Below are 27,123 nucleotides of genomic sequence, written 5' to 3' on the forward strand. Positions count from 1 at the left end.
TTGTTTCCTTGGTATCAGTATCATCTTTGAAATACTCAGTGTGCAGAGTATTTTTGCCTGGCCTTCCTGAAATGAGCAATAAATAGATCTTAACTAAAATGTAACAGGTTAATGCTCTTTTATGCATTCTTGTAGTTGTGTCTCTGTGTGGAGATTTGGGTTGCTGTTCTTGATCAGAGTATCTTTTGCAGGTGTTATAGTTTCTTTGTCCTTTGTTATGAAAGGGTTTGCTTAGGTCTGAGTGGCCTGAATTTCATCATCAGATTGTACCTGGGTGTCTGAGGCTTTTTTGTGACCTCTGTGACATTTTTGGAGGGAAAGTTCATTTTGCATGTGAACCCTACAAGCAGACTTTAGGCATAAGTCTGATTGAAATAATTCCATCTATACTTTAAATATTATAACAGCAATGGCTACTCATCGGCTATAATCTCTCGCTTAAACTGGGTGGGCAATATAGTTCTTTTTTAAATGTCTTTAGCTTCCAACTTCTTTGTCTTTGATATTTTCTTTTTGTATGAAAGCTTGCAAGAGTGGAAGAAAATTCTGTCCTTTCAGTAGTGCTGGGAATTGCTTTCCATTTAGTTATTGATATGATTATCAAAAGATAATGGTCCGGCTGTCCCAAAATATGAATCTTGCAGTAGTAGCAGCAGCAGCAATTCCATGTGTACTGGTGCATTGCTCTATTTCAAAAGCTTCCTTTCATCCCACTCGTAAAGCCCTGCATGTAGAGAGCATTAATCTCTCTGAAACAATCCTTTTCTTTGAATTCAGTCCTTCTGTCAAAGGTCTTGAGTGACTGTGTTGAACTGCAGGGCGGAAGATGCTATCATCAGCACTGGGGAAAGACATCTTTCTCCCCGCAGGTGGATGACGAACTGTGTGTTTGTGTCTGTGTGTGTTTCTTTCTGTGTGTAACGCTGTAAGTAGGGCTTTTTTCTCTTTTGCTGGCCGACCATCACAGTGCCTTTTTTCCCCGCTCTTGATTGTCACCGCACGCGACCATGTTCTGATTTCTGGACCATCACCTCTGCAGCTGGCTGCCACTCATAACTCAAAAGGCTGATTCTATGTCATCTGACAAAGAGCTTTGCGCTGACATCACCACTGACCCTTGACAAAAAGGGCAGTCATGTGCTCACATGGTAAAACCCTGGTCAGCTTTGAATGTGACAACGCCTCACTTCTCCATGTTAGCGTTTACTGACCCAGCAAGTATGCCACATTTGTGGAGTCATGACTCTGTTTTGCAGGGCTGACTCTCGAAAGGTAAGAACCTCCAACCACACACACCCATATTTTGTTTTCAAACTCCATTGCGGTTTATTTCACACCTCAAACATTTAGTAAACAATTAAGCAAATACAAGTAAACTGCAATAAATTACAGGTAGTAATAAAATATACTGCTAATTCTTTTACACTACGTCCGCACCTACGCAGGTATTTTTGAAAACGCAGCTGTTTCTATGAGTTTGGGCCTTTCGTCCTCACGTAAACAGTGTTTCGAATCACTGGAAACAGAGATTTTTAAAAACTCCTTTTTTGCGTTTACGTGTGGACGAGGAATACAGAGTTCGTCACGCAACGTCAAAGGTATGTGCCTTTTTTCACGTCACGCTGTGCGGCACGTTATTGTTTACTTGAGATGAATTGCAGAATGGCAGATAGTCAGATTAACAGTAACAGTATTTTGTCTCTATCTTCAGGTTTTATACACACACGCAGTTACTGTCCCTCTGTTTAGAAAGGCAGAGGCATCCCAGTGTCATTATTTTACGTGTAGTTGTTTTTTTCCTGTGTAATAATATTCAACATTGCTATCAATGCATTTTTCAAAAAATGCCTCTCTGTGCAAAAACATAAACAACTGTGGGATACTGTTTGTCTGTGATTTGAACCGGGGGAACAAATCGTGGCAGGATCAGCCTGATGTTATTTGTATCCCACTGTAACTTTACTGTATAAAGAGCTAACATCTCCAAAATGTCAGGAGTAGTTAGTCATTACAAGAAGTGTTTGTGAACTAAAAATCAGGAATGTGGGATACTGTTTGTCCGTGATTTGGAGAGCCCAGCGCGTGCTCCGGACGCAGGGAAAACCAATTCTGCAGGGGAGACCTACCTTGGCACTTGTGCAGGTGAAGCCAAAGGGTAGATATGCTTCACCATATTTTCTAGTCTTTGGCTTGGAAGGAAGTTGGTTTGGAAACATATTTGGCGATGCTTCATCTCCTGCTTTGCGTTTGTGTGGAAGCCCCGTCAAAAACCTGTCCATTATGCTAGCAGTGTCTTCCTTTTTTTTCTTTTCATACTGCACCCCCCCCTGCAATGGGGGGCGGGCCCCACACTTTGGGAACCTCTGCTCTGAGTGATGCTGTCTTGTGCAGTCCCAACATTGGGCTACTGCCCACAGCCTTATCAATCTCCCAGCTTTCCTGGATTAGGTTTAAATAAAACACCACAGTCCCACTTGACTTTTATAGCTGCCTTTCATCTTTTTTTCTTCCTCGTCTCTTTCCCCTCACCTTGATAGAAGCAAAAAAATATATATATAAAAGAATGGGCTATAATCTGCCTGTGAGGGTGAACAAAGGGACACAATTTTTATTTTCTTTTTTTCTCTCTCTTTTTATTCATCAATTCTTTCTTCCTTGCTTTGGTCCTTACCTGTTTTTGTGCTTCGTTCCTTTCATTGTTTCTTGTTTTTTACCCTTTACTTACCCTTTTTACTCTGTCGTCTGTTCCTGTCTTCTCCGTCCTTGCAGCCTCAAGAGCTCTGCAGAGTCCAGGCTCTCTTTGATCTCTAGTCCAGAACACAGGATGAGAGTTATCCGCTGGCAACAACAAGAACATCCCATTAGGAGCCGGACAGAGCCTTGACAGACACTCTCTGTCACTGCTGCTGTGACTACTGCTGCTGCTGCTGCAGCGGCTCGGCTCGAAAAGCACACTGCCTGCTGCTACCGATGCTCCTTAGTAGCTCAGGGTGGGCATTACTGGCTCAGTACACTTGACGCACAAGCTCAAAGTGAGGTTCACTTGTTGAATCGAAAATTTTAAAATGCAGTCTTTTAATTATTTTTTGGGTTAGTCATGGATGTGACAGCCATTGGTGTTTGTGGCTTTGAAACTTTGACTGGGTCCCTGGTTCAAGGTGTCTTAGCAGAATTTGGAACTTTAAATTAGGCAAGTACTCCCCAGGATATTCTCTTGATCACGCAATTTCTCCCCAAGGTCCATTTAGATGACCTATTTTGCACTTTGGTGACTGTTTCAAAGATATTATTTAACATCTTTCAGCCAACAGTTCCATTTTACACGTGACACAGACAGAAATCGACCTCTGTGCCGATCTCTCTTTTGCCTGATTTAAGGCATTACATGTCATAATGTGCAGATCAGTCAGACAAGTCAAGTTTGAAATGATTTAAAATCTATATATGTCTACACCCCAAGGCCATCTCCTTCCACTGATATGATAAATCTAAAAATGAAGAGTGATAAGTAATGGATGTTGTATTGGTAGAGGGCAGCTTCCTTCTGATTGGATGTGAGATGTTTTGCAGCTTAAATATGATGCATAATTGGGAAGATGTGTTTGGCACAGGTCATAAGGATAGTGAGGCATGTTAGATGTGTATCATGCCGTGCAGCTGAAGCTGCCAGCTGAAACTAGCTCACAGACTTTACTCCATGTAGTGCAGTCTAATGAACAGCTCAGGCCAATACTGAACACGAATCTATTCTCTCTGTAGAAAGACATTTATTCAACACCAAAATGTAAATGTGGTGGAAGTAAAAGCTGGGTTTTAAAAGGAATTGGTGGGCCTAGTTAGCCCTCAATTGACCAAGCTATTTGGGTCCTTTATAACTTCATGATATTTTGTGCAGAAATCCTTTTTTCAAGTTTACTTTGTGTCTGTTGTAACTGTACTGCTTCCTTTATCTATGAAATATATTTTAAAATGTTCTAATGCGGCTAATTATTATTTCAAATTAGTTTTATGCAAAAAGAGACAAAATACACAAAATAATCTATTCAGATAAAGGTGTTGGTATTATATTGGTATACTGAAACGGTGTATATATTAACTCTCTGTTAAGTCTATAACTGGATTTAAAATTCTTCTCTTCCCATACAAGCCTTGAATAATCAGGTCCCATTATATTTTATTATGATGGGTCCCATCGTAACATATTATTCTGTAGTGCACTTTGCTTTCAGACTGCAGGCTTAATTGTGGTTCATACAGTTTCCAAATTTTGAGTTTCCTATCTGCCACCTCTCTTGTGGACCCAATTTCCAGTTTGGATTCAGAGTACAGACACTCTACTCTTAAGATTAGACTTAAAATGCTAGGACTGTGGCTGCTATGGGCACTGAGCATGCACCTGTCATGGTCCTGAGTCTGAGGACTCAGTGTTTTGTTTCCTTATGCTTTTGTTCATTTCGAGTGTGTATTCTGTTGTGATTTTGCCATTTGTTAGGTTTCTGTTCTTTGCCTGCCTGCTCCCACTTCTCTGTGTTCCCTCTGTCTGTCCATGGTGTTATTGTGTCTGCTCATGAGTCTGCCTGTCAAGTTCAGTGTCCTGTCTGGTTCTCTGTGTCTGTTAGTTTCCTGTTTTATTCTGAAAGTTCTTGTCTCATGTCAGTGTGTTCAGTTTTACCTCTCCCCTGTCTCGTTAGCCTAATTGCTCCCAGCTGTGTCTCCCTCCTGTGGCCCATTCCCTGATTACTCCCCGTGTATTTAAGCCTTGTGTTTTCCTGTGCTCTCTGTCGCGTCGTCTGTTTAATTCCATGTAGTCTGCATTATTCCATGTTTCTTAGTGTCTCTCTGCTCCTCGTTTCATGTCCTCCCTTTTGCATTAGTTTTCCCAGTTTAGGTTTATGTTCGGTTCTGCTCACACCTTGGTTTTGTGCACTGTAAATAAACCCACTTGCACCTCCGCCATTGTCTGCTATTGGATCTTCCTTTCTCACCCTCCACACGACTGCCGCCCCAGCTGTGACAGCACCTCTTTTTACTCCCCAGCTGTTCATACGGTATACCACTGCTGCATGTCATTAAATTGTTTTTTTTTCTCCTTATGCTCTCCCTTTTCTTTTTTCCTAGCACCAACCTCCCAAAAGGTTAGTGCAGATAGCTGTGTCTCTCTGAGCCTCGTCCTAATGGAGGTTTCTTCCTGTTAAAAGGGAGTTTTTCCTCCCACTGTCACCTAGTAGTGCTCGTAGCAGATCATCTCATTGTTGGTGTTTTCGCTTTGAGACTGTAATAGATTTATTCCATTTCAAATCATCACACTTTTAAAACCATCCATTAGTCCTAACCCCAACCTAACCAAACGCTAAAGCCACACCTGCCACAGGCAAGCAGGGGCCAGGCGACTGGGATGATAGCCGGCAAAATGAAAGCTCCAAGAAATGTAACATATACAACCATAAAAGGAACCATAAAATCGCATGTGGTGATTTCCCACGATGATTTGAGATGGAATGACCCACGACTGTCTTTACTGTCTAGTAGTTCTGTCTTTATCTTGAAGCAAAAAGGACCTTGACGTAGCTGTTGTTGTGACTTGATGCTATACAAATAAGCTTGAAACTTAAACATGAACAAAAGTTGTATGTTTCTTCTTGCTAAGAATGAGGTATTCTTGAGTAAATTATGTATTACATTATGCAAGCACCATTTTAACACCAACTGGTGATCAGTAATATTTTGATCAACAACAAATTACACTGAATGCATCACAGTGTTTTTTTTCCTCCTTTGTTACTTCTCTAATTCTATTTAAAACTAAATCTAAACAAACATCTTGTAGATGTGTAATAATTTAAATACTTTTTACAGAATCACTAAAAAAAACAACAGAAAAATGCAACAGGCAAAACCTTTTTCTTTCAGTGTTTCCCATTAGGGGTCGCCACAGTGGCTCACCTGCCTCCATCTCACCCTGTCCCTGAGCCTAGCATCCTCCTCTGTCACACTAACTCTCTACCTACCCTCCTTCACTACATCCACAAATTATCTTTGTGCCCATCCTGATGCAAACCTCCCCCATTTTTCTGTTTTTCCATCTGGCACTATTGCAACAGTTAAAAATATCACAACGGGACATTTAAATATACGGCTGAGGTCACAAATGACCCCTCTTGCTCACTTGAAGTTTAATAAAATGAAAGCCAAATCCATTATAAACCAGTATAAACATACAAATGATTATTTTTTTGATTAATTTTTCCTACTTCACTGTATGAGACAACTGACCATCTTGGCAACAGAGAGTCAAGGTCACATTCACATATGTAAACTACCCGTTTAGTTGTTTTTATCCAGTCTTTGTTGACTGTTTTTCTTGAAACGCACTGAAAGATTGTCGCTCAACCTGGTAAAGCTCCCTTGTTATCTTAAACAGGCCAAGCATTCGTCTTGGTCTCTATTGTTTTGGCTTTGTGCACAAAATCAATGGAGCTCATTCATCACATGCTCATTGAAAATGAGCATATTTGTTTGAACATTTGTGAGGATTCGTCTGTGTAGTTTGAGGCAGAGGAGCAAGATTTATCAAAAGTGCAGACAGTAGATGCTGCAGTCACGGTATTTGCTTGCAGAAAAAGTATGGTTCTGTCCTCATATCTTTCCAAGGCGTCTGACACGTACAAATCACAGACACATACACTTATGCGTGAGCAATTAATGCATGCATACCCCACATGCACTTGCAAAGTCATACGCGCAGACGCACACACAAGGAGAAATACTCGCTGTGGTTTCTGTTTCCGTCACAAACAGCCGGTGATGGATAGGCCTTTTCCATTTTAAACAGGGAGAAAACACATGCCCCCGGGGACCCTTGTGTGTGGAAGTACTTTGAAGTGTCCACATTTAATTCTTCTGTATGATAAATGAGAGGAGAACTGCAGTTGTAGCCTGTGAGGAAAAGCTCTGCTTGCTCAACAAGGGGAGCGGTAACAAATGTAGCGATAGCTGATAAGCTGACTGTGTCTCTTGCTTGTTGTTCTGCTCCCTGCAGACCCCCACAGCCAGATAACAAATCCATCCTATCAATCAAACCCATCAATGGCTGGCTGCAGATTAGAAACAGTGATTTTGGGGCTGATTGGAGGCGAAATGCTGATTGCACCTCGCTCTCTCCGACTTGATTACACTCTGCCCGTGTGTTGTCAAGCTCGGCTGCTGAGCTGTAATCACTGGAAGCTAAAAGCAGACGCTGTGGCTCTGGTAGACAAGATGCAGGAACGGTCACACCGCTAGATTGTTTTAAATATCTGTACCTCACATGCAAGCGTACGTGTAGGTCTGGACTTTTATAACTCTAACGAAACCTTTGATCACATTTATTTTGTTCCACGACTCCTGTCACGGCCTCCTGAATCCCTCCAGCTTTTCTCCACTTTTCTGGCCTACTTCCATCGCAGTGGCAGAGGGTCCCACACACCGAGCGGAGTCCTAATCCGAGCTTTATTTAGCTGCCTCACCTTTAAAACTGGAGCAGCTTCCACACCGTTTTCTCAGCTTCTTCTAACATTACTGCTCTCAATCCCCTCCACTCCTCCATCAGCGTCACTCTGTTTACATTTTGTCATCCGCTGCAGTCGTATAGTGCCTGATATGTTTTGGCAGCTCGAGTGCAGCTTGCAGAGGCAGCAGTGTATGTTTTGTTCAACACAAACGGCATGAGCTGATTGAAATTGGTAAACACATCCACCGGAGGATATTACCAGCTTTCTGCTGGCAAGTTTGAAATGTATGTGGCAAATTAATTGGTTTACTTCCTTTCTCGTTTGGAGAGGAATAATTGTGATGGGCTCTCAGTGGGACTGCGAGAACAAGCCAAATTTATTCTTTGTTTCTTATGTAAACACACAAAAAAACTGTTGAAGCACAAACTTTGTAATGATTTTCACGATGACAGTTTGTGCAAATATGCCTGTTTTAGAAAAGCCTGCAGCATTTCTTTCCTCCCTTTTTTTGCTACATATTCAAATGACACATTGTGGAGATATTATCTGAATTTCAGGAGCGGGACCACTCCTCCTTCATGCCCCCTCCGGGCTCAGGCTATAAAAACCCCCCTTCTTCAATACCTGCTGTTCTCATTTTCATGCCCCACCCTGCCCCCCCCTTTTTCTTTCCTCTCTTCTCCTGTAATCTCCTCTCTTCCTTTCCTCCCTCTATTTCTCGTTAGTACATGGGGTTCTGCCTGGCCCGAGAGCCGTCGCCAGTCCCCTTCAAGGCCTTCCCCAAACCGCAGCACTATTCACACTCCTCATCCCTCATCGCCCATCGTTACCAAGGATGTGGTCCCTGCTAGTGAAATGAGAGCTAAAACACTCATTTGAGTTTTCTCTCACCGTGCGATGAAGACTTTATCGGGAAAAATGGAAACGCTCCAACAGTTTGCAGCTTGTAACATCTACCGTGAATATTCGTCACCTTTAACAACAGTGTTAATAGAAACAGATTCTCAATGGAAACACTGTCTTACAGGGTCGCTCCTTCGGCTCGCCTGGCTAATGTTTGTTACACTAATAACAACCTCCTGCTTTTAATCCTCAACACCCCATTTAAGACGACTGCGTACCTAAATAAAGTGTGTGTGTGTGTGTGTGTGTGTGTGTGTGTGTGTGTGTGTGTGTGTGTGTGTGTGTGTGTGTGTGTGTGTGTGTGTGTGTGTGTGTGTGTGAGAGAGAGAGAGAGAGCGAGAGAGAGCGGTTGGTTCACATAAAATTCATAACTCACTATGTCCCAGTTTTGAACTATCTTTGAAGCCACGAAATTGTCTCATCCAGCCTGTGTTAGGTATCATTTCAATTGACACCATGCACTCGGCTACTAGTGCTTTGAATTGAGCATACTTGCATGCTTGTTAGATGGAAACAGCTATCAGGGGAGATAGCGAGAGTGACTCACTCCTCTTTCCCTCGCTTATCGTTTGCCTATTCCAGTCTTGCTCCTCTTATTATGACCTCCAAGGAAGTCAAAATATTCTCATCCTTTTCCCTTTAATTTTTTTCCCCCCCTGTCTCGTATTCGCAGTGAGCTCACGCAGCATGCCGACTGATTTTTGGAAACATTGTGGCCACAGGTGTGCTGTGCACCTGTGGCACAGTTGGAAACAAGCTTGGATTAGTATGAATAAATTATTACTTGTCTGTGCTGTGCGCTCACGAAATGTTTCTGAAATGTTGGAGAGGTGCTGCTATAACAGCTTATTTTTAAAAAAGAAAGAAAAAAAAGCTGTGTGTAAGAGGTGCAGCATCCACCCAAACACAGTTTTGTTCAAAATAAAAGACAATATTTATGTCAAAGCCAGAACTTATGTTGCTGCCACTGTGTTAATTTAGTTAATGAGGAGACGTCAACATGTGTTAACAGTTTCACAGAGAACAGGAAGCTGGATGTACAAAAGTGCTTCAGTGGTATTTTAAGTTAGCAGCAACCTACAGTCAGGTGGGCACCAGCTGTTATTTCTCAGGATTTGTCTAACTCAGCAACCTCTACAGAAAAAGAAACGTTTGCACACATCTGTTCAGGCACGATTTTCCTATGTGTATTGTTATCTTTGTTCTGTGTGTGGAAAAAAATTGAAAGCTGAATTCATGTTTTTTTTATATATAAGATGAATCTCGAACTAAACATGCTGAGCATCTCTGGCCAACTATTGACGTTAGTATCGACTTTACAGTTTATGCATTTATAGCAGTAAGAGTGATTTTGCTATCCACACAGTATGTGTCATGTTGATGGTGAACTGACCTTTCCTACTTATTGACTTGTGTCATGGCGGATTCATCTGATCTTCATAAAAAAACCTCGGCCTCCACACTCGGGGGGGATTTAAACAATGACTGGGAAATGCTCCCCCTGAATAACAATTTAATCCAATGCTTTATGTACCTATTATTTGATAATCTAGGAAGCCAAACCCCTATGATGCGATAAAGGTCAAGGAATACCAGCTCTGTACCACTCTGGAGTTACAGAGAGATTAGCCTTAGTGATAATCCTAATTGTTGGAGAGCAGCAGACCTTCTTAGGTAGAGCAAGACGCTTTGAGTTGATTTCCATTGATAAAATAAACAAAATCATACAAAGATCATATTCTGTAATTAATAGATATTTAGTGGATGGACATGTTGAATGAATCGGTAAAACAGTTCTAAGTCACAAGATTTGTCTGGTTCTTTATTCCTTTTCTAAACTTCTTTATATTTTTATGAGCTGGTTTGATGTGTTAAAGCAGTGGCTGAAATTTTGGTCTAATAAAATGTTCTCAGTGCTTCCGCTCAGCACGGCATCTGCTAGCTTACTAGAGAAAACTCTGAATATACGTACTCTATTTTATGTATAATAATTACTATTATTTTGTTGGGTAAAAAAGGTGATTTTTTTTATTGTTATGTTATTAGTGTTAAATCATGTTTTAAAAGGAAAAAGTAAGTGGTGGAGAATTTCCAGGGCTTCTGGTTAAAGAAATATCAATGACAGGGAGCACTGATGTATTACTACAATCACATCGCATTAATGCCCGGAGTTAGTGTAACATTGTCATTATCCTGAGTTCTAGTGATTATTAATCGTCTGCAGTTTGATTCTTAGTTTGCCTATTGTGTTCTCAGGAATGATTTCCTGTGCCATTCAGTGGTGCATTATGGGTAGCCTCAGTCTCTCACTGAACCTGCTCCTGTGTTTGGCCAGCACGTCATAGAGTGGGTGGGAGGTGTCCTTATCTTAGATAAGGCCCACCTCTCCGACACCACTTTAAGGGACCATGTCATGGTTCTGGGTCGGTGACCAGTGTATTTTAATGTTTTGGACTTTTTGTTTTTGGTTTCGTTCTCACGCTGTCTAGCTCCTTAGTCTTTTAGTATTTCTTGAGTTCTAGTTCTAGGTTTTGTTATGTGTTCCCCTGTGTTCTGTGTTTCCTGTTTTACTTTTTACTCTGTCGTCTGTTCCTGTCTTCTCCGTCCTTGCAGCCCCAAGAGCTCTGCAGAGTCCAGGCTCTCTTTGAACTCTAGTCCAGAACACAGGATGAGAGTTATCCGCTGGCAACAACAAGAACATCCCATTAGGAGCCGGACAGAGCCTTGACAGACACTCTCTGTCACTGCTGCTGTGACTGGGAGGCACAGCTGATTCTAATTGACAGCTGTGCCTCCCTCCTCTTTTGCATTCCTCGTTCCCCTCCGTATGTATATATAGTGTGTGTTACCTATGCTCATTGTCGGTCCGTCTGTGTCACCTCCCTGTGTCACTCTGTGTCTCATCCTGGCGTCATCCTGTGTTTCGTCCCGTGAGCTTAGGGTTCATTTTCGTTTGCTAGTTTTTTCCCAGTCTAGGTTTGTCTTAGTTTTTGTCCTCGTCACCACCGTTGCTGTCTGTACTTCCACCACATGTCAATAAAGCTCCCTCATTGCATCTCAGCCTGTGCCAGGCTTTGGGTCCGTTATTCTTCACTCCACACAGCTTGCCCCGGCAAACCATGACAGTCCAGCTCCATCTCCACAACATTGCTGGTCTTGTGGATCAGTTTACTGAGTCTGTTGTCATCTGCGACCCACAACCTGCTGCTCCAGCATGCAACGGCATAGAGCAGGGGTGTCCAACTCCAGGCCTCAAGGGCCAGTGTCCTGCAGGTTTTAGATGTGTCCTTGATCCAACATAGCTGATTTAAATAGCTAAATTACCTCCTCAACATGTCTTGAAGTTCTCCAGAGGCCTGGTAATAAACGAATCATTTGATTCAGGTGTGTTGACCCAGGCGATATCTAAAACCTTGAGGCCTGGAGTTGGACACCCCTGCTCTATGCCGTTGCATGCTGGAGGATGTCACTGGCCATTAGTTACGTCCTGTGTTATTTTGATAGACATGTGTCTGTGCTTTTGCTTCCCGTGTCTCATTATTCAGATTTAGTTCAGCTGTATGTAGTTCCCAGCTGTGTCCCCTTTGCCCTAATTACCTCTTGTGCATTTATTTCCTCAGCTTGCCTTAATTTCATGTTGTGTACCGAGTTCTGTTTCTGAACTTCCTGTGTTTTCCTGGCACTCCTGCACTGCATGACATGTGCATGTATTTTGTTTTGCTTTCAATAAAAGGTGGTTTCATCTGCCCAAGAGTTTGCATTTGGGATTGTTCACCACAAAAACGGACAAAATCTGACAAACACGGTATCCTGAGCCGTCCTCAGTATGCTTAGCAAGGTTTGTAAATATGTGATATGTGTTATATTGCTGCAAAAAGACACGGAGGATATCAAATTTATTCACAGCTTACTATGATCATAGCAACAAGACTTCTTAACAAAATACCAATCAGGAGATAAATGTTTCTGCACACACTCAGATACACTGAACTCTGCAACTAATTTAATTTCCTTTTTTAAATCTCATGTAAGAAAATTTCAGAAAATTTGCTCAGTCATGATGATGTGGCTGCAGACTGACTGTGCTGTAATCTGAGATCTACCAAAGAAGAATGCATGCATATAAAAATGAAACAGAATCTGACTTTATTTGTGCTTTTTCTCTTATTTTTTTTTAATCTTTTCTATCTTTTCCCCAGTTTGTCATCTCTTTCATCATCATCATCTTTTTCTTTTCTCTTGCTAATCTGACCCTCCCCATCTGTCAACTTTGGCATCGATACACTATCTGTTTATTAAAATGAATAAAAAAAGAAATTGACTAAGAAGAGGCATCTATAGAGAGTTCATAGAGCAAGGCAAGAGTGTTTGGCTCAACAGATCATGATCCTGCTTGCTGAAGCTGCCGAACAACACAGGTTATAGAAAAAAAACCCTGACCAACACACAATGTACAGTCAGTGTTTGGTTAGTTAATTACATGGTGGAGCCCAGACTACACTGTTGTGCTGTGTGTGGTTATTTTTAGTGCCGGTTGGTTCACACCTGCCTCCTGCATCCCTCATAAATGATAGCTCTTCTAGGGTGTATTTCTCTCCTGGGCCTATCTTTTAGATGCACGCACACTGTTTTTTTTTCTGTCATGTGTGAGCTCTGTATTCTTTTTTGGTCTTGTGTAATACATTTACGGCAGAACTAATGGATGCTTGTTTGGCTACTCTGACTGTGCGGTGAATGACTCACAGTGTTAGCAGCTCCAATAGGAAACCTGTTCTCCTCTTAAAGCTGAAATAATTGACAGCACCTCATCTGCCAGCTCATCTAAATACAGCAACCTGTACTTGTGTTAACAGGAGGCAGAATCCAGGTCAAGTCATTATGGCATCATCAATTAAAATAGCATCACTGTCAAACAGCTGCAGTGCAGGCTGTTTCATGCCTGTTCTATGAGGCAGGCTTCACTAAGACAGCAAGATAAGATGACAGTGTTTTTTTGTTTCCGCGCAAAAGTTCAGTTGCAGGTACAACACCAGTGCGTCACCAGGCCAGGATTTGATCAGCTACTTTAGTTTGATTAGATGTCTGCTGCTGCTCTTTTGGAAATGTAAGTTTACACACAGCAACTCCTGCCCCCTCCAAAACCTTGGACCCACAACCTAACAGTCGATGTAATGGGAAGTGTCAGCGTGTTGTTTGTTACATCAGATCACATGTGACATAGTCCACGGCACTTACCTCAGGTTCAAACCCCCCAAAACAACCCCCCGCCATTTTCCGTGTCACTTTCACACTCCCTCTATAGCCTCTATGTCCCCAGAGTGTGTATCAGAAATAATACTGCCACTGAAAAACGGCAGCTTATCATGTCTGTGCACACTCCCGGGCTTCATATGGAGTCGCATGTACATGTATTCACACACCTCACACCAAATGGCGTCCAGGTATTATGTATTTAAAGTGGCAACCTGCTGTTTTCTGTTCCTCCTGGTCTCCTGTGGCTGTCAGGGGCCTCTGATACCGCTGTTTAATGAGCAGAGGCTGGCCTGCTTCTGTTGTTGTCTGTCTGCCGTTGCAGCGCTGACCAGAGGAGACACGCAGGTCTGAGTCCCAGGGCTAATTGCTGCTGCTGGGCTGATAGTCTTTCTGTGCTCCACTCTCATTGACTCCCCAGACTCCGGAGGGATTCCCTCAGGCACCCAAAGACAAACAAACCTGGGCGGACAATCAATAGCGGATGGAAGAGTTAGCGCTCAGCACAGTGTCTGATTAAGATTCCCCAGGAATGTATGTGTTTATGTGAAACAGTGCGAGCTTGCAGGAGTGTTTGCTGATTGTCCTCACTCTGCCGGTGCTAACTGGAATCTTCAGTCAGTCCCTAAGTGCTTGTTTATGTGCTTTTGATTATGAGCATCAGAGTTCACAACAGCAGCAAATTAATGCTTCAGGTAATTATTCACGCAACATCGCAGGTTCACAACGTAGTCGTGTGAGAGCAGATCATGTGCTAACAGTGAAAAGTAAAACTGCGTGTGCCACTTTCTGTTAGCCCCAGGTATTACTTTGACTTTTTCCTCTCCTGTGTGTCATTTTTTTGTTTCTGCAAGTAAGAATTCATTTTAAAAAGTCGCATATTACGTTAAAGCATAATTTAAAGCTAGGGGGGAAAGATATCACATAGGTTTTCACATTTTGGTGTAGAGTTCACATCTTTTTACATTTAAACTAATTGCATTTTGTGGGTATTTTTTTCTATAGGCTGTAGTTTTGTATTATTCTTTTCCATTTACTCAAATTAGGGTGTTTTTCCTCCCTTTTTATGTTATTTAATTCCATAATAATAATTCAATTTATCTCATTTACAGCTGAATGAAATATCCTACTTTATGTCTAGCATTGTTTCTAATGTAGCAGTATTTAAATAATACATTGGGAAATTCACTGCCTGCTATGTCCAGTGTTAATAGTTAAGGATTTTAAAGTTGCTTCTACAAGGCCAAGTGTACTGGTTAAAAAGGGGTTTTGTGATAGTGTTTTATTGTGTCTGCTGTTTGTGTTATTTCTGTAGCCTCATCCAGAAAAGCTGCTTATGGCATGACGTGTCCCTGTGTACCACTGACTGCCACTGGCTAGTGAGCAGCACGGTGATGTAGTGTCATCTCGCCTCTCCTCACCCTCTCATCCCCTGTCCACCCCTGCTCTCTGGGCTCGTGTTTGCTTTTGTTCTTGTCTCCAGTCAGCCTGACTCACGGTGATCATCTTGACCAAACGCGGGGAAAGGTCAAGGTTGCAAATTGCCTCAAAGCAATCAGCCTTGTCTCTCTCTGCGCTAACAGCGCAAACTCTCCATCTCTGTCGCCATCTTTGCCCTGTCTCCATCTTTAGTCTGTCCTCCTCCATCTCTGTGTTTACCCGGGGTGGGGGGGGCAGTTAGCTGTGCGACAGGGAGGTTTGGCAGCTTGAGCGAGGTAAAGGCGGTCAGCCCTGCTTTGAAGTCTCGGCTCTGACCGGCAGTGGGGCGAGGGACTTAAAAGCACACAGTGTCACTGCCTGGGTGACATTTCAGCACAGAGCAGCGTGGCCCAGTAGGGTGCGCCTGTACACACCAATCATCAACAACATTAAAGCCACTGACAGATAAAGTGAATAACACAGAGCACATTGTCACAAGAATTCATGTGAACATGCACGTGGTCACTTAAAAATTATTTCAGTACTTTGGAGTTTTAGGAAGGTGACTTTATTGTAATTCTTATAGCCTTTTTTGCCTGTGCACTAAAGCATATATTGATACACACTTGGTACCTCGGTGCACATGCTGTATGAGCCACGGCTAGATGTAAGATTTGCGTGCATTTCGTAACTCAAGGACAGCTTCCTTTGGATCACCTGTGCATTCGAGTTCATTGTGCCTGAGTGGCTCTAGCCCAATAGCTTCTTACACATGAAAGACTTCACTTTCACGTGTCACGCAATAGACACAAACACAGCTGAACAACATCAAAGTCTGCCAGCAGCCTGTAGCCGGACAAATGTCTTCATCTACCACCTGATTGTTTCTGCACGTCTCTCTGTCTGTCCTGTAAATGGTGTAAACAGGTGTTAACATGTCAGCCCCCACAGGACGCCACATGCTGTGGTGTCATGATCTTCTGAACAGCTGTCCCCTAGCAGTGTGTGCGTGTGTGTGTGAGAGTGTGTAAGTGAGTGTATGTGTTCACTGTGAGGGTTATAAATGAGGGCAAGAGGAGATTTAGCCCTAGTTTTGTGCAGAGCCAAGGACAAACAAAGAGAAAGGGCAAAGAATGAGAGGGGGCCTCACGGCTGTAAGCAACACATTCACCAGCTCACCGAATCCTGAAACTTAATCAGGACCTCTTTCACATTTAACACACACTACTCTTTTTTTACGTTTAAGGGAGTAATCCAGAATATAACAATGCTGTGAGAAAGTATTTGGCCCCTTCCCGATTGCTTTTTTTCCCCATATTGATCACATTTAGCCCTGACAAGGATAAGCGGTTTTGGTCACACTTGCATGTTTCAGATCATCAAACAATTTCAAAGATTAGACGAAGATAAGACAAATAAATAAAAATATGTGTTAAATTATGATTCGTTTATCAAGTGAAAAAAATGTAAATCTTCCTGATCTTATGTGAAAACAATTTCACTAGCCACAAGCAGGCCTGACTACTGTGAGACCTGTTGAACTGCTTAAATATAACCTGACAAAGTGAAGAAGACTAAAAGATCTCAAGGAGAAGCATCTAACCACCATCTAATGAAAGAGCTGAGAAACAAAATCATTGGCATGATCAGTCTGGAAAGGGTTTCAAAGCCATTTCTAAGGCTTTGGGATTCCAGTGAATTATGGTGACAGCCATTGTCCCCAAATAGAGAAAACTTGGACAGTGGTGAACCTTCCCAGGAGTGGCCAGCCTACCAAAATTATTCCAAGAGTGTATCAGCAACACATCCAGGAGGTGACAAAAGAACCCAGAACAACATCTAAAGACACGCAAGGCTCACTCGCCTCAATTAGGTCAGAGTTCACAATTCAGCAATAAGAAAGACACTAGGAATAAATGGCATCGTTGAGGTAGTTCCGTCGCAAGCAGGATGCAGTGTTTACAAATAAAATTCAACACTTGTCTCATCAGTCCAAAGAACATTGGTGTGATAGTGTGGGTCCACGACAACCTGCTATAACTGATGGATCCCTGAATTCTGCTCTGTACCAGAAAATCCTGAAGGACAATGTCCATCCATCAGTTTGTGCCCTGAAGTTCAGGCACACTTATGCAGCAGCACAATGATTAAAAACACATTAGCAAGTCCATCTCTGAATGGCTAAAAAACAAAACAAAATGAAGGTTTTGGAGTGGCTTATTTAAAGTTTTGACTTAAATTTGACTTAAATTTCAAAATCTGAGCTTTTACAATTATAACCTTCTGTTACACACCCAAAGCTTTAATGAGACAAGCTTAAGATTAAGTACTTTTATTAAGTTTAATAGTAAGATTAATAGGGAGCTAATGTTACCTGTGATATAAATGTGTGTTTCTGTCCTCAGGTGGACGTGGAGACACTGGACTACCACCACTACCTGCCACTGTTCTTTGATGGTTTAACTGAGACTGCTTTTCCGTATGAGCTCTTCGCCCGCCAGGGAATCCATGACATGCTGGACCGCGGAGGCCCCAAGATCCTGCCTGTCATCCCCCAGCTCATCATGCCCATCAGGAGTAAGTCTGGGAGGGTGCCCGCACTCACGGTTTACCAACCACACAAAACAGAGCTCCTCTCTCACGTGACCCAGTGTGTCATGTCATTTTACCTTCGCTTCACTCTCTCGTTTTCTCAGGGAAATGTATAGTCACCTGGAGACAAATCCAAGTCAGTTACAGTGTTAGTAGAAGCGAGGAGCCGGATTTAACGTGAAAATCACATCTTTAAAGCTAATTAGAAGGAGAGAGAAACCACAGATGAAGTTTTAAATATGTGTAACTTGACGGTTTTAATGATTACTTTTCAGGGCTAAAGTCTGCTTTGCAATCACACAGAGTTATTATCATGGCAATTTTCTGTGATGTTAAAATATAGCAGCCTTTCAATTAGCTTTGGCAGCAAAATGTCCTCATCATCTTCATCATCATTTACATTACTTTTCCAAACCTTTGTATATGTAAATATTATTATTATTTTAACACTGATAGACAGCAGAGTAATCATCTCAGACTTGAACTGCAGCCTTAATAAATATTTTTGCATGTCATTATTTCATTATTCACTATTTGGTGGCAGCCTCATTAGCTTATGATCTCTGACACTAAAAGGCATTCCTTTTACTGAACCCATGAACTGGCTAGGAAATTGTTCACTGAGGTTTCAGGAGGAGAGAGTCATTGTACTGCAAGGCCTCTGCTTCTACGTAAGCAGAGGTCTTTTTGCAATCACAGCCAATGTTGGCTTCACTATACGGGCATGGAGGCTATATCTGCCGTTACGCTGTGGGAAGCAGGCAGGAAAGGACCCAAAATGCAGGACTCTCGGAGACGGAACTGAACTCAAAACACAGCTTTATTGCTGGAATTACAGATTACAAAACTAAAACTGTAACAAGTAACAAGTAAAGTAAGGAATTACTATTGCAAAAAAGGTAATTCGATTACTGTTACTTTCCCTTTAGCACACTGCGTTACTAAAACTGATCTTTTTGCAAGAGTGTCTCATGACAATGACGTAAGCGACTGCGACGTTTGTGGCAACAGCTGTGTGCAGATCAAAAATGGATAATATAATGAGTGCGGGAGAGTTTAATTCTGTAAAAAGTGACAAAAACATTACCGTCCGCTGTTCACTGCGTGGGAAGAAAACCTTTTACAGCGAAAAAAAACCCTAAACTTCCAAGCAAGCACCGAGTGCACTGCCACTGGAATGTGAAATTCACAGAGAAACTGCCGTATCCTTCCACTGATCTCTGCGACACACCTGCACCAGGGCAAACCTCCGCCTGCCCCACTCCTGCTATACAGGTGAAAATAGAGCAACAGGACCGCTGGGTCATTGATTTTATTTATTTTCTGCTGTGTTTTACTCTCATCTATTTGAAAGAGTGAGTGTAAACACAAAAAACTATTTTATTTTATGTGCTGGAATGTGCAGAAAATAGGTTTAAATATTAAACAAATTTCTTCCAGTCAGAGAATGTTGCATATAATTTAATGTATGCTTGATGCATAAAGTTAAAAGATTAAAACTAATGAAACAAGTTTTAAAAAGAGACTTTTTCATTTGGTTGCATTTTATATGATGGATTATGCAGAAAAAGTAGAATTGGGCTGAAAGATCTCTTGCTTTATTACCTATTTAGGGTGTAAATCCTGTTTTAAAAAGTAACTAAGTCACTAATTAGTTTTGAAAATAAGTAATCAGTAAAGTAACAGGATTACTTTTTTTTCAGGAAGTAATCAGTAATCAGTTACTGATTACTTTTTTCAAGTAACTTGACCAACACTGCTGATGAGAAACTGAACATTTTGCACACAAGACAAGTGACTATCAGAATAAAACAGGAAGTGACAAGAGCACTGAGACTTGGACAAGGACATTTGAGCTTTACACTACAGGGGATAAAAAGACATGGAAGCAAGCAATAGCCAAACTAGAACATAAGAATCACATGACAGACATGACCTAAAGACAGAGAGTGAGAGAGCAAGGGACAAGAAAGAGAGAGAGACAGACATCACAGGTGCGCTACAACAACACAGGAAACTAGACACAAGAGGACGGGGAACACAGAGAGGAATGATAACAGAAAACCTAAAGCCTAGATAACAAACTAAGGCTACAAACGGAGATCACAACTATAATAATGAAATACTAGGAACAGAATATTAAATAAACCTGAATCAAAAGTCAAAACACAAAAGCTGGGTCATAGACTGGGACCATGAAAATGAATTTCCAACCGTGAATATCTAACTTTCACATTTGAAAATCACTCAAATAAAGGGCCTGGTAACGTTATAGTTAGGAGTAAGGGGCAAGAGTTAGAGGGTTAAGGAATCTGACCTTAATGAAAATGGATTTCTCACTTTGGTTTTATAGATAATATATATTTATTATATTTACATACATATCTTTTTTAGACTTTTCTCAGACTTTGCTTTGGAGATTCGATGCAACAAAAATAGAACAACATGCTTTACCAGGAAAAGAATCACCTGTCTTGCAGTCTGCTGCTACAGCCGCTTCTAATATTATACAACCAGTCCTGATGTGGCGTCCTAATTTGGTTTCGCTGTCATACAGTTCCTATTATTGCATTAACCCTCAGGGTGAAGCGTCCTTGTTTTTTTTTCTGTTTTTCTATTTTTCATTTGCCGGAAGACGCTGGCTCTAAAAGTATGCCTGATAATCTGCAATGAATGTGATGACATGCTACATTTAACTCTGTCATCATGCTGTGCCTCCTTACCTTTCCAGGCTGACACGTTTACACGCGTGCGCACAGTCTCTCACACACACACACACACACACACACATACACACACATTTTTAAGGAGGGCCGAAAGGTTGTGCCTGAGGGCGAAGTGGTGTACGACTTCAAAAATAGACTTCGGAATTCATAGGGATGCGAACAGGAAAGGTTTCATGTGCAGCAAGAACAAGGAAGAACAAGGAAAGAAGAAGTTGGAGGAATGCAAAGTGTGGCTTTGTTGAAAGAATTTCAGCACATGCACAGGCACAAAGTCTCAAACACACACACACACACACACACACACACACACACACACACACACACACACACACACACACACACACAGAAACTCTTTTGTTTGGCGCCACTGCCAAGTGGAGTGTCAGTTTCAAAGTCGGAGCCTTTAAGTGGCGCCCAGTGAGCCTGCGGTAGTGTTCATGTCATGGGCAGTTGGCTGGGGGTGTGTACGTGTGTGTGCTTCTTGTTTATGTGTGGGTGTTGGATGTCTGTGGAGGCAGAGGGGCATGACGGCCAACACCAGGCAGGGCTGTTGGAGACACAGAGACACGGTGACAGACTGACCCTGGCAGAAAGTCGCACTGAGCACAAGCTGCTCGGTCTTAACTGTTTCACATCATACAGTGTAACAACTCCGAAGTGTCGTGTGTGCGTACGCTTTACTGCTTTATAACAACCCAGATTCCCAAAAGTTGGGATGCTCTGTGGAATGTAAATAAAAGCAGAATGAAGTGATTTGCAAATTTCATAAAACAATATTTTATCAAATGATTATGTGAAAATCTACCATTTTAAGAAAAAGAGACAGGCATATGTTTTTCGATGTGTAGCATCGCCTTCTCATTTAACAACAATAAATGAACTCAGGAGACCAGTTGGTGGACTTTTAGGAGAGCAGTGTTGTCCCAAATTTGGTCTGATGTAAGATTCTAGCTGGTCCGCTGACCTTGATCTCTGTTGTCATAGTTTTCTTTTTATAATGTGACAAACATTTCACTTGTGGGAAGGTCTGGACTATAGGCTGGCCAGTTCAGCAACTTGTACTCTTCTACTACAAAGCCATGCTGTTATGATTAATGTGGTTTAGCATTGTCTTGCTGAAATATGCTAGCTCATTCCTGAAAAAGCCACCTGGGTGTGAGCATGTTACTGCTTTAAAATCTGTATTTACAGCTCAGGATTGACGGTGGCTTTCAGATGTACAGGCTTGTTTTTCCATCTGAGATGCAGCTTTTGTGGCTTCTTCTTTGCATGATAGAACTTCAACTTACATTTTTGGGTGGCACAGAAAACTGTGATTTCAGGCAGTGATTTCCATGTTTCTAATGCAGTGCCACCTAAGGGCCTAAAGATCACAGGCATCTGGTGTTGAATGTGAAGCTCGCCCTTTGTGCACAGAGTTTTCTCCAGATTCTCTGAATCTTTTGATTGATTTTTTTTTCTCTTGTTCAAATCCACCTTCTCGTGTTGAAGCTGGTGAAGATGGCCCTTCCTTTCCTATGCTGTGAGATTGAGGGTTACTCCAACCAAAACCTGCAGCTGGTGGAGAATTGGTTCATGAGATGCCACTACACTAAGCAGAGCAAGGACTACCAGCTGCAATTCAACCCCGCTCAGCTGGAGTTTGTTGATAAATGAGATAACCAGTCAGTGCTTCAAAGTTTTTTGTCAATAAGTATTTATATTAATAATTAATTTAAGCACTGGTTTGCCTTCTTTTGCTTGCACAAGTGTGTTTGCAACCTCCTCTACCACCACAGATAGATTGTAAGTCTCTATACAGGCACGTGAAAGCAAAATGTCTATTTGGCCCTCTGTAATGAAGCACTCACTTTACACACAACTAATCATTATACACAGTGGTACTTGGCTACTCAGTAACCCAGACAGCATTTTATAAGTTCAAACCGCTCAGCAGTTTTGGCCATTTGCCTTCTGGAGGCCAGACCAAAGGTGATGGTTATGCCCCTAATGAAAACACACACTTCGCCCTGATAATGGAATTCTAAATGGCTTGCTCCTTATTAACTTTTTCGTTTATTAAAAATCAGTCCCGTTTTGCCATCCACAAGGCAAAACCGCCAGTCCGTGTCTCTGTTGCAGATTAATTACTTTTCTATGGCGTTGGAAAGAAGGAGGGATGGCAGAAAGAGGAAGAAAGTAAAAAGCCATCCACAGTTTAAAATGGCAAGATATATATTTTTTCTCCTCTGACGTTAATACATCTTCAATGTGGCTGGCAGACTCTTATCTGCAGAGCGACTGAGCCACATCAGGCCCTGGTGAATTTTGATGATGACTGCAGGTTACCCAATGAGAATACACAATGAGGAAGGCTCTGGCTGACATTATACTCTGAGGCCCCGGTCCTCAGTGACTTAAAGACTGAACTCTTTCCTACTGTACACCATGCTCCCTTTTGCTTGCTTTAGAAAGAAAACCTTACTGTGGGAAAAGAGGCGAGAGCATTTAATATATTTTTGTGGCGTTGACGCATTTCAGAAGGCTTTTTTTTTCCCGGTGTGTGTTTGAAATGACAAATGGTTTGCTATGAAACATCAATTTGTGTAAGTAAAGTCGTAAAAAATGGTTTTGTTCAGCCAAACAGATCCAAGGTGACTCAGGAGACAAGGCAGAATGTTTTTGAAACGCCGTTGTTTTGGGCTTTCTCTGGCGTCCTTAAACAAGGAGGAAGATTCTGAGCCATGCCTGCGTGCAGTTGATTGGCAGAGCATTTGTTCGGCTTTGAACTAAAATGAGACTTTCATTACAAGGAGATCCTCAGTTACGCCTCGGCACGAGAACATCTTCATCTGATCTCAGAAGTGTATTTATACCCCGAGCGAGAACAATTCACTGCTAAACTCTCCGAGGTGTCGCCCCTGCCTCTGACATTTCACAGGAAGCGGAATACGGGGTCAGCGTTGTTTTATTTCCACGCTGAATACGAAGCAGGCCTTAGCATGAATAGATGATTATTCAGATTTGTCCCAACACAGGTTTTAAACCAGCATTAATATATCAGGCCCTCGGCTGCCTTCCACTCTGGCTCTTTTAATTTTTTTTTCCTTTCTCTTTTTCTTTTTTTTTCTTTTTTGCAGTGAGGCAAGAGTGCTGATGAATAATTGAACAGTCCCGCGGTCCAAATGTCACAGCAGGGAAAATTGTTTGCGCTGGCTGGTAATTAGAATTTCATTGTTTGTTATGTAGGTTTGAAATTCCTGTCATTCCACATTCCACCTTATCTCGGTGATGGCAGATATCACTGCGCTTGTCTATCCGGGGGAGACACTAAGGCAACGATGGAGAGATGGCGTGAAGCACAATACATTTGCTCATTCAGCACACACTCATTCACTCACTCGCTCACTCACACACTCGCACATTGTCGCCGACACAGATAAAGTCACGCTCCTTCTCATTCTCCTGCTCTCAGATGGACACAAAGCAGTGGCCCTGGTTCACATAGTCTTTTATGAATGCCGTATGCAATATTCCTTGAACCTTTGAGCCTCATGTTGTTTATGTGACTCTTCTAACATTGCGTAACTTGGTTCGTGTTTTGTTACTGCCACATTCAGCACTGCCTGTGCTCGTGAATGAGGCTGACATTTTTGTCCCATTGCTTGTAAAATGCTTGCACTGGAATGTGCACTCATGTACGCGCACACGTACGGGTACGCTTGTGTGTGTGATGTGTGAGTGGTGTATGAGAGTGTGGCTCCGTGTGCTCGGGACTGCTCCATGTTTGCATATTAGCTGTTTTAACACTTGCACTGAGTGATGCAGTACGCTGTTCTCTTTGCTGCTCACACACAATATTTTAGGGCTGGTGCCCTTTTCCTCTTTCTCGATTAGTCTTATGTGAGTTCGAATAAGGTGCTGCAGCTAGGTATGGGTAAATTACTATTTCTACTAATGACTTGAAATATATATTGATTCTAATGTACAAAAGACTTAAATAGCAGTCAGAAAAACAGAGATCCATGAATGAATGAATAGAGATTCATGGAAGAATTCTGTCATGGCAGAGATCGCAAATGTCCCTCCAATTCCTCTGAAAGACAAAGGGTTTAACTTGGCTGCACACAAACATGTAATCCCACTGGTTGGGTTAGTTACTGTTACAGGTTAGTTCGAGGCAGGTAGAACCACTTTCAGGCTCCATTCATTTAGACAGGGACTCACAGTAGCAGTTTCTGGAAGTTAATTAGTCATTATTCTCACTTCTGGAAGCCTTTGAGCTACATGCAGGGCTATTCATATAGTGTTGCTATCAATTTTGTTACAATCAATTTTGTACTCATCTTGAAGCATACACTGTAAAAAAAATGTTGTAATATAAAAGTATTTTACTGTGTATTTTACAGTTTTGTACTGTTTTTCTAGAATATCATTAAATTTACATAAATAGACTGTGATTTTACATTTCAAATGTAAAATAACATAAAATCACTGTAAATGTAATAAAACATAATTTTCTTGTTTTTTAAATATATTTGTCTGTACATATGCATATTTAGATTGTTAAAATACATTCACAAATGTATCATAATTTCACAAATATCTGTCCATTATTTGAAAGATTGAACTGTTAAATTCAAATGTAATGCTATGGAAAAATATATAAAATGATTCTTATAAACTTTTTTTACATCAAATAATGTTATTTAGGGCGATCGTGGCTCAAGAGTTGGCATTTCGTCTCGTAATCAGAAGGTTGCCGGTTCGAGCCCCAGCTCGGACAGTCTCGGTCGTTGTGTCCTTGGGCAAGACATTTCACCTACCACCTACTGGTGAGGCCAGAGGGGCCGATGGCGCGATATGGCAGCCTTGCTTCTGTCAGTCTGCCCCAGGGCAGCTGTGGCTACAACTGTAGCTTGCCTCCACCAGTGTGTGAATGTGAGAGTGAATGAATAGTGGAATTGTAAAGCACTTTGAGGGTCTCGAAAAGCGCTATATAAATGCAATCCATTATTATTATTTAAACCAACTGTTAACTGTATATTTCTGTACATTTAAGTATTATTATTCATATTGCCGCATTCATTGACCTTGTTTATAGGTAATTTCATTGTTTAATGAAATTACCTATAAACCTCTGTCAGTGCGCCCCAGGGTGGCTGTGGCTACAATGTAGCTTGCCATCACCAGTGTGTGAGTGTGTGTGTGAATGGGTGGATGACTGGATGTGTAAAGCTTTGGGGTCCTTAGGGACTAGTAAAGCGCTATACAAATACAGGCCATTTACCATTTATTTAACATTTTAATCACATTCAAATGTTCCTAATTTAATGTTTAAAAGCACTTGAAAAAGGCAAAATCCTATGTAAAATTTGGGCTACAAACTGTATTGTCATTACTGAAAATAACCGTATTTTATTTAGTTAGTTATTTAGTTATTTTCTGTTATTTTATAGTATTATTTTGGCGCCCCAGCTGCCGGAACATTACTGTGTTTTTAGGATTTTTTTTTTACAGTGTACAGTATATACACACGTGCTGCCGGTAGAAATTGTGTTCATGAGTTTGTGCTAAAAATACAAAACTCAGAGCTGCTTATGTTTATGATAATCTGTAGACTTTATCACGAAGGACAGCCTAAATAACTCCTCCACAAATATGCAGTGCTGTTTCAACACTGTCCAATCAGTGTGTGTGTACATATATATATATATGTGTGTGTGTGTGTGTGTGTGTGTGTGTGTGTGTGTGTGTGTGTGTGTGTGTGTGTGTGTGTGTGTGTGTGTGCAAACCACTGATATGGGGGTAATAATCCAGAAACCTTTTTTATTTCGTTAGGTTTTGTGACTCGAGGGCAGTGAAAAGAAATTTCACCTTTATTTTTTATTTAAAACGTATTTTTAGCAAACTTTTTCTTTTGGTGTGAAGCACTGTGCCACTCATTTTGTCATTTAGCCATGTTTCTGATGATCTTTATAAACAGGTTCAATATTTCAATAGAATTTTTGGAACCCCCAGCTTTCATGTTGTCTAAGTGCTAAGGAACATTCACATGTGGGTTTGCAGGTAAGCGGTCCATGTTGACAGGAAGAGAGGGATGCCATTTATTGCAGTAGTTTTGTAAGGATTGTCTATTACCTAGTTTTTAAATGTTTTTTTTAAATAGCATTTTTTCACTAAAAATAAGCAGTTGATGGACTCCCAGAACGGCTTTCTGGCTTCTGGTGAATGTCAAGTATTTCCTGCCTTTTAGTTCTGTTTTTAGCCTCTACCACCCGCGACAGGGAATGGTAGAGACCTGCTGTTAAAGAAAACTGCTACAACCAGTCCACACTGAACAGATAATCAAGCTGAAATTCTAAAAAGATCTCCAAAGCAAAGTCGATTCAGAGTCAGTCATTAAGTTGTGGCCTTTGTTCCCTGTAACAGAAACAAAGATCTCTTTAGTTGCAACATCAACAGTTTATGAAGAGGAGGAACCAGATACCTCCAGTTGGCCAAGATGACGAAAGAGCTTTCCTGTGAATTTGTGTCACCTCACGTTAAACAAACAATTTATTGTGTTTGAATGTTGTCATCATCAACATGACTGAAAGGCAAACCTGTTTGATTCCTATCTTGAGTGACTTGCCTGTCGACTGACATTTGTTCTGTGGCATTTAATATTACGACAGCTTTACTAACCAAAGTCAGTAGCATAACCACGAAGCAAAACCTGTGGCTACGGTTTCTCTAAATTAGCGTGGAGCAGTTGATATCCT

General features: G+C 41.5%; 1 protein-coding gene across 2 annotated transcripts in view; it reads left to right on the top strand.

The window, feature by feature from the left end:
• The window catches only part of pacrg (PARK2 co-regulated), a 150,457-nt gene that overhangs the window by 62,024 nt on the left and 61,310 nt on the right, over positions 1-27,123 (top strand). For both annotated transcript variants that reach the window (XM_080870751.1, XM_080870750.1), the window contains exon 3: positions 17,468-17,639. In XM_080870751.1, the coding sequence (XP_080726877.1) occupies positions 17,468-17,639 (172 nt within the window). The remainder of the gene's footprint in view (positions 1-17,467; positions 17,640-27,123) is intronic.

This window comes from Rhamphochromis sp. 'chilingali' (assembly GCF_963969265.1).
Source record: "Rhamphochromis sp. 'chilingali' genome assembly, chromosome: 21".
Taxonomy (NCBI): domain Eukaryota; kingdom Metazoa; phylum Chordata; class Actinopteri; order Cichliformes; family Cichlidae; genus Rhamphochromis; species Rhamphochromis sp. 'chilingali'.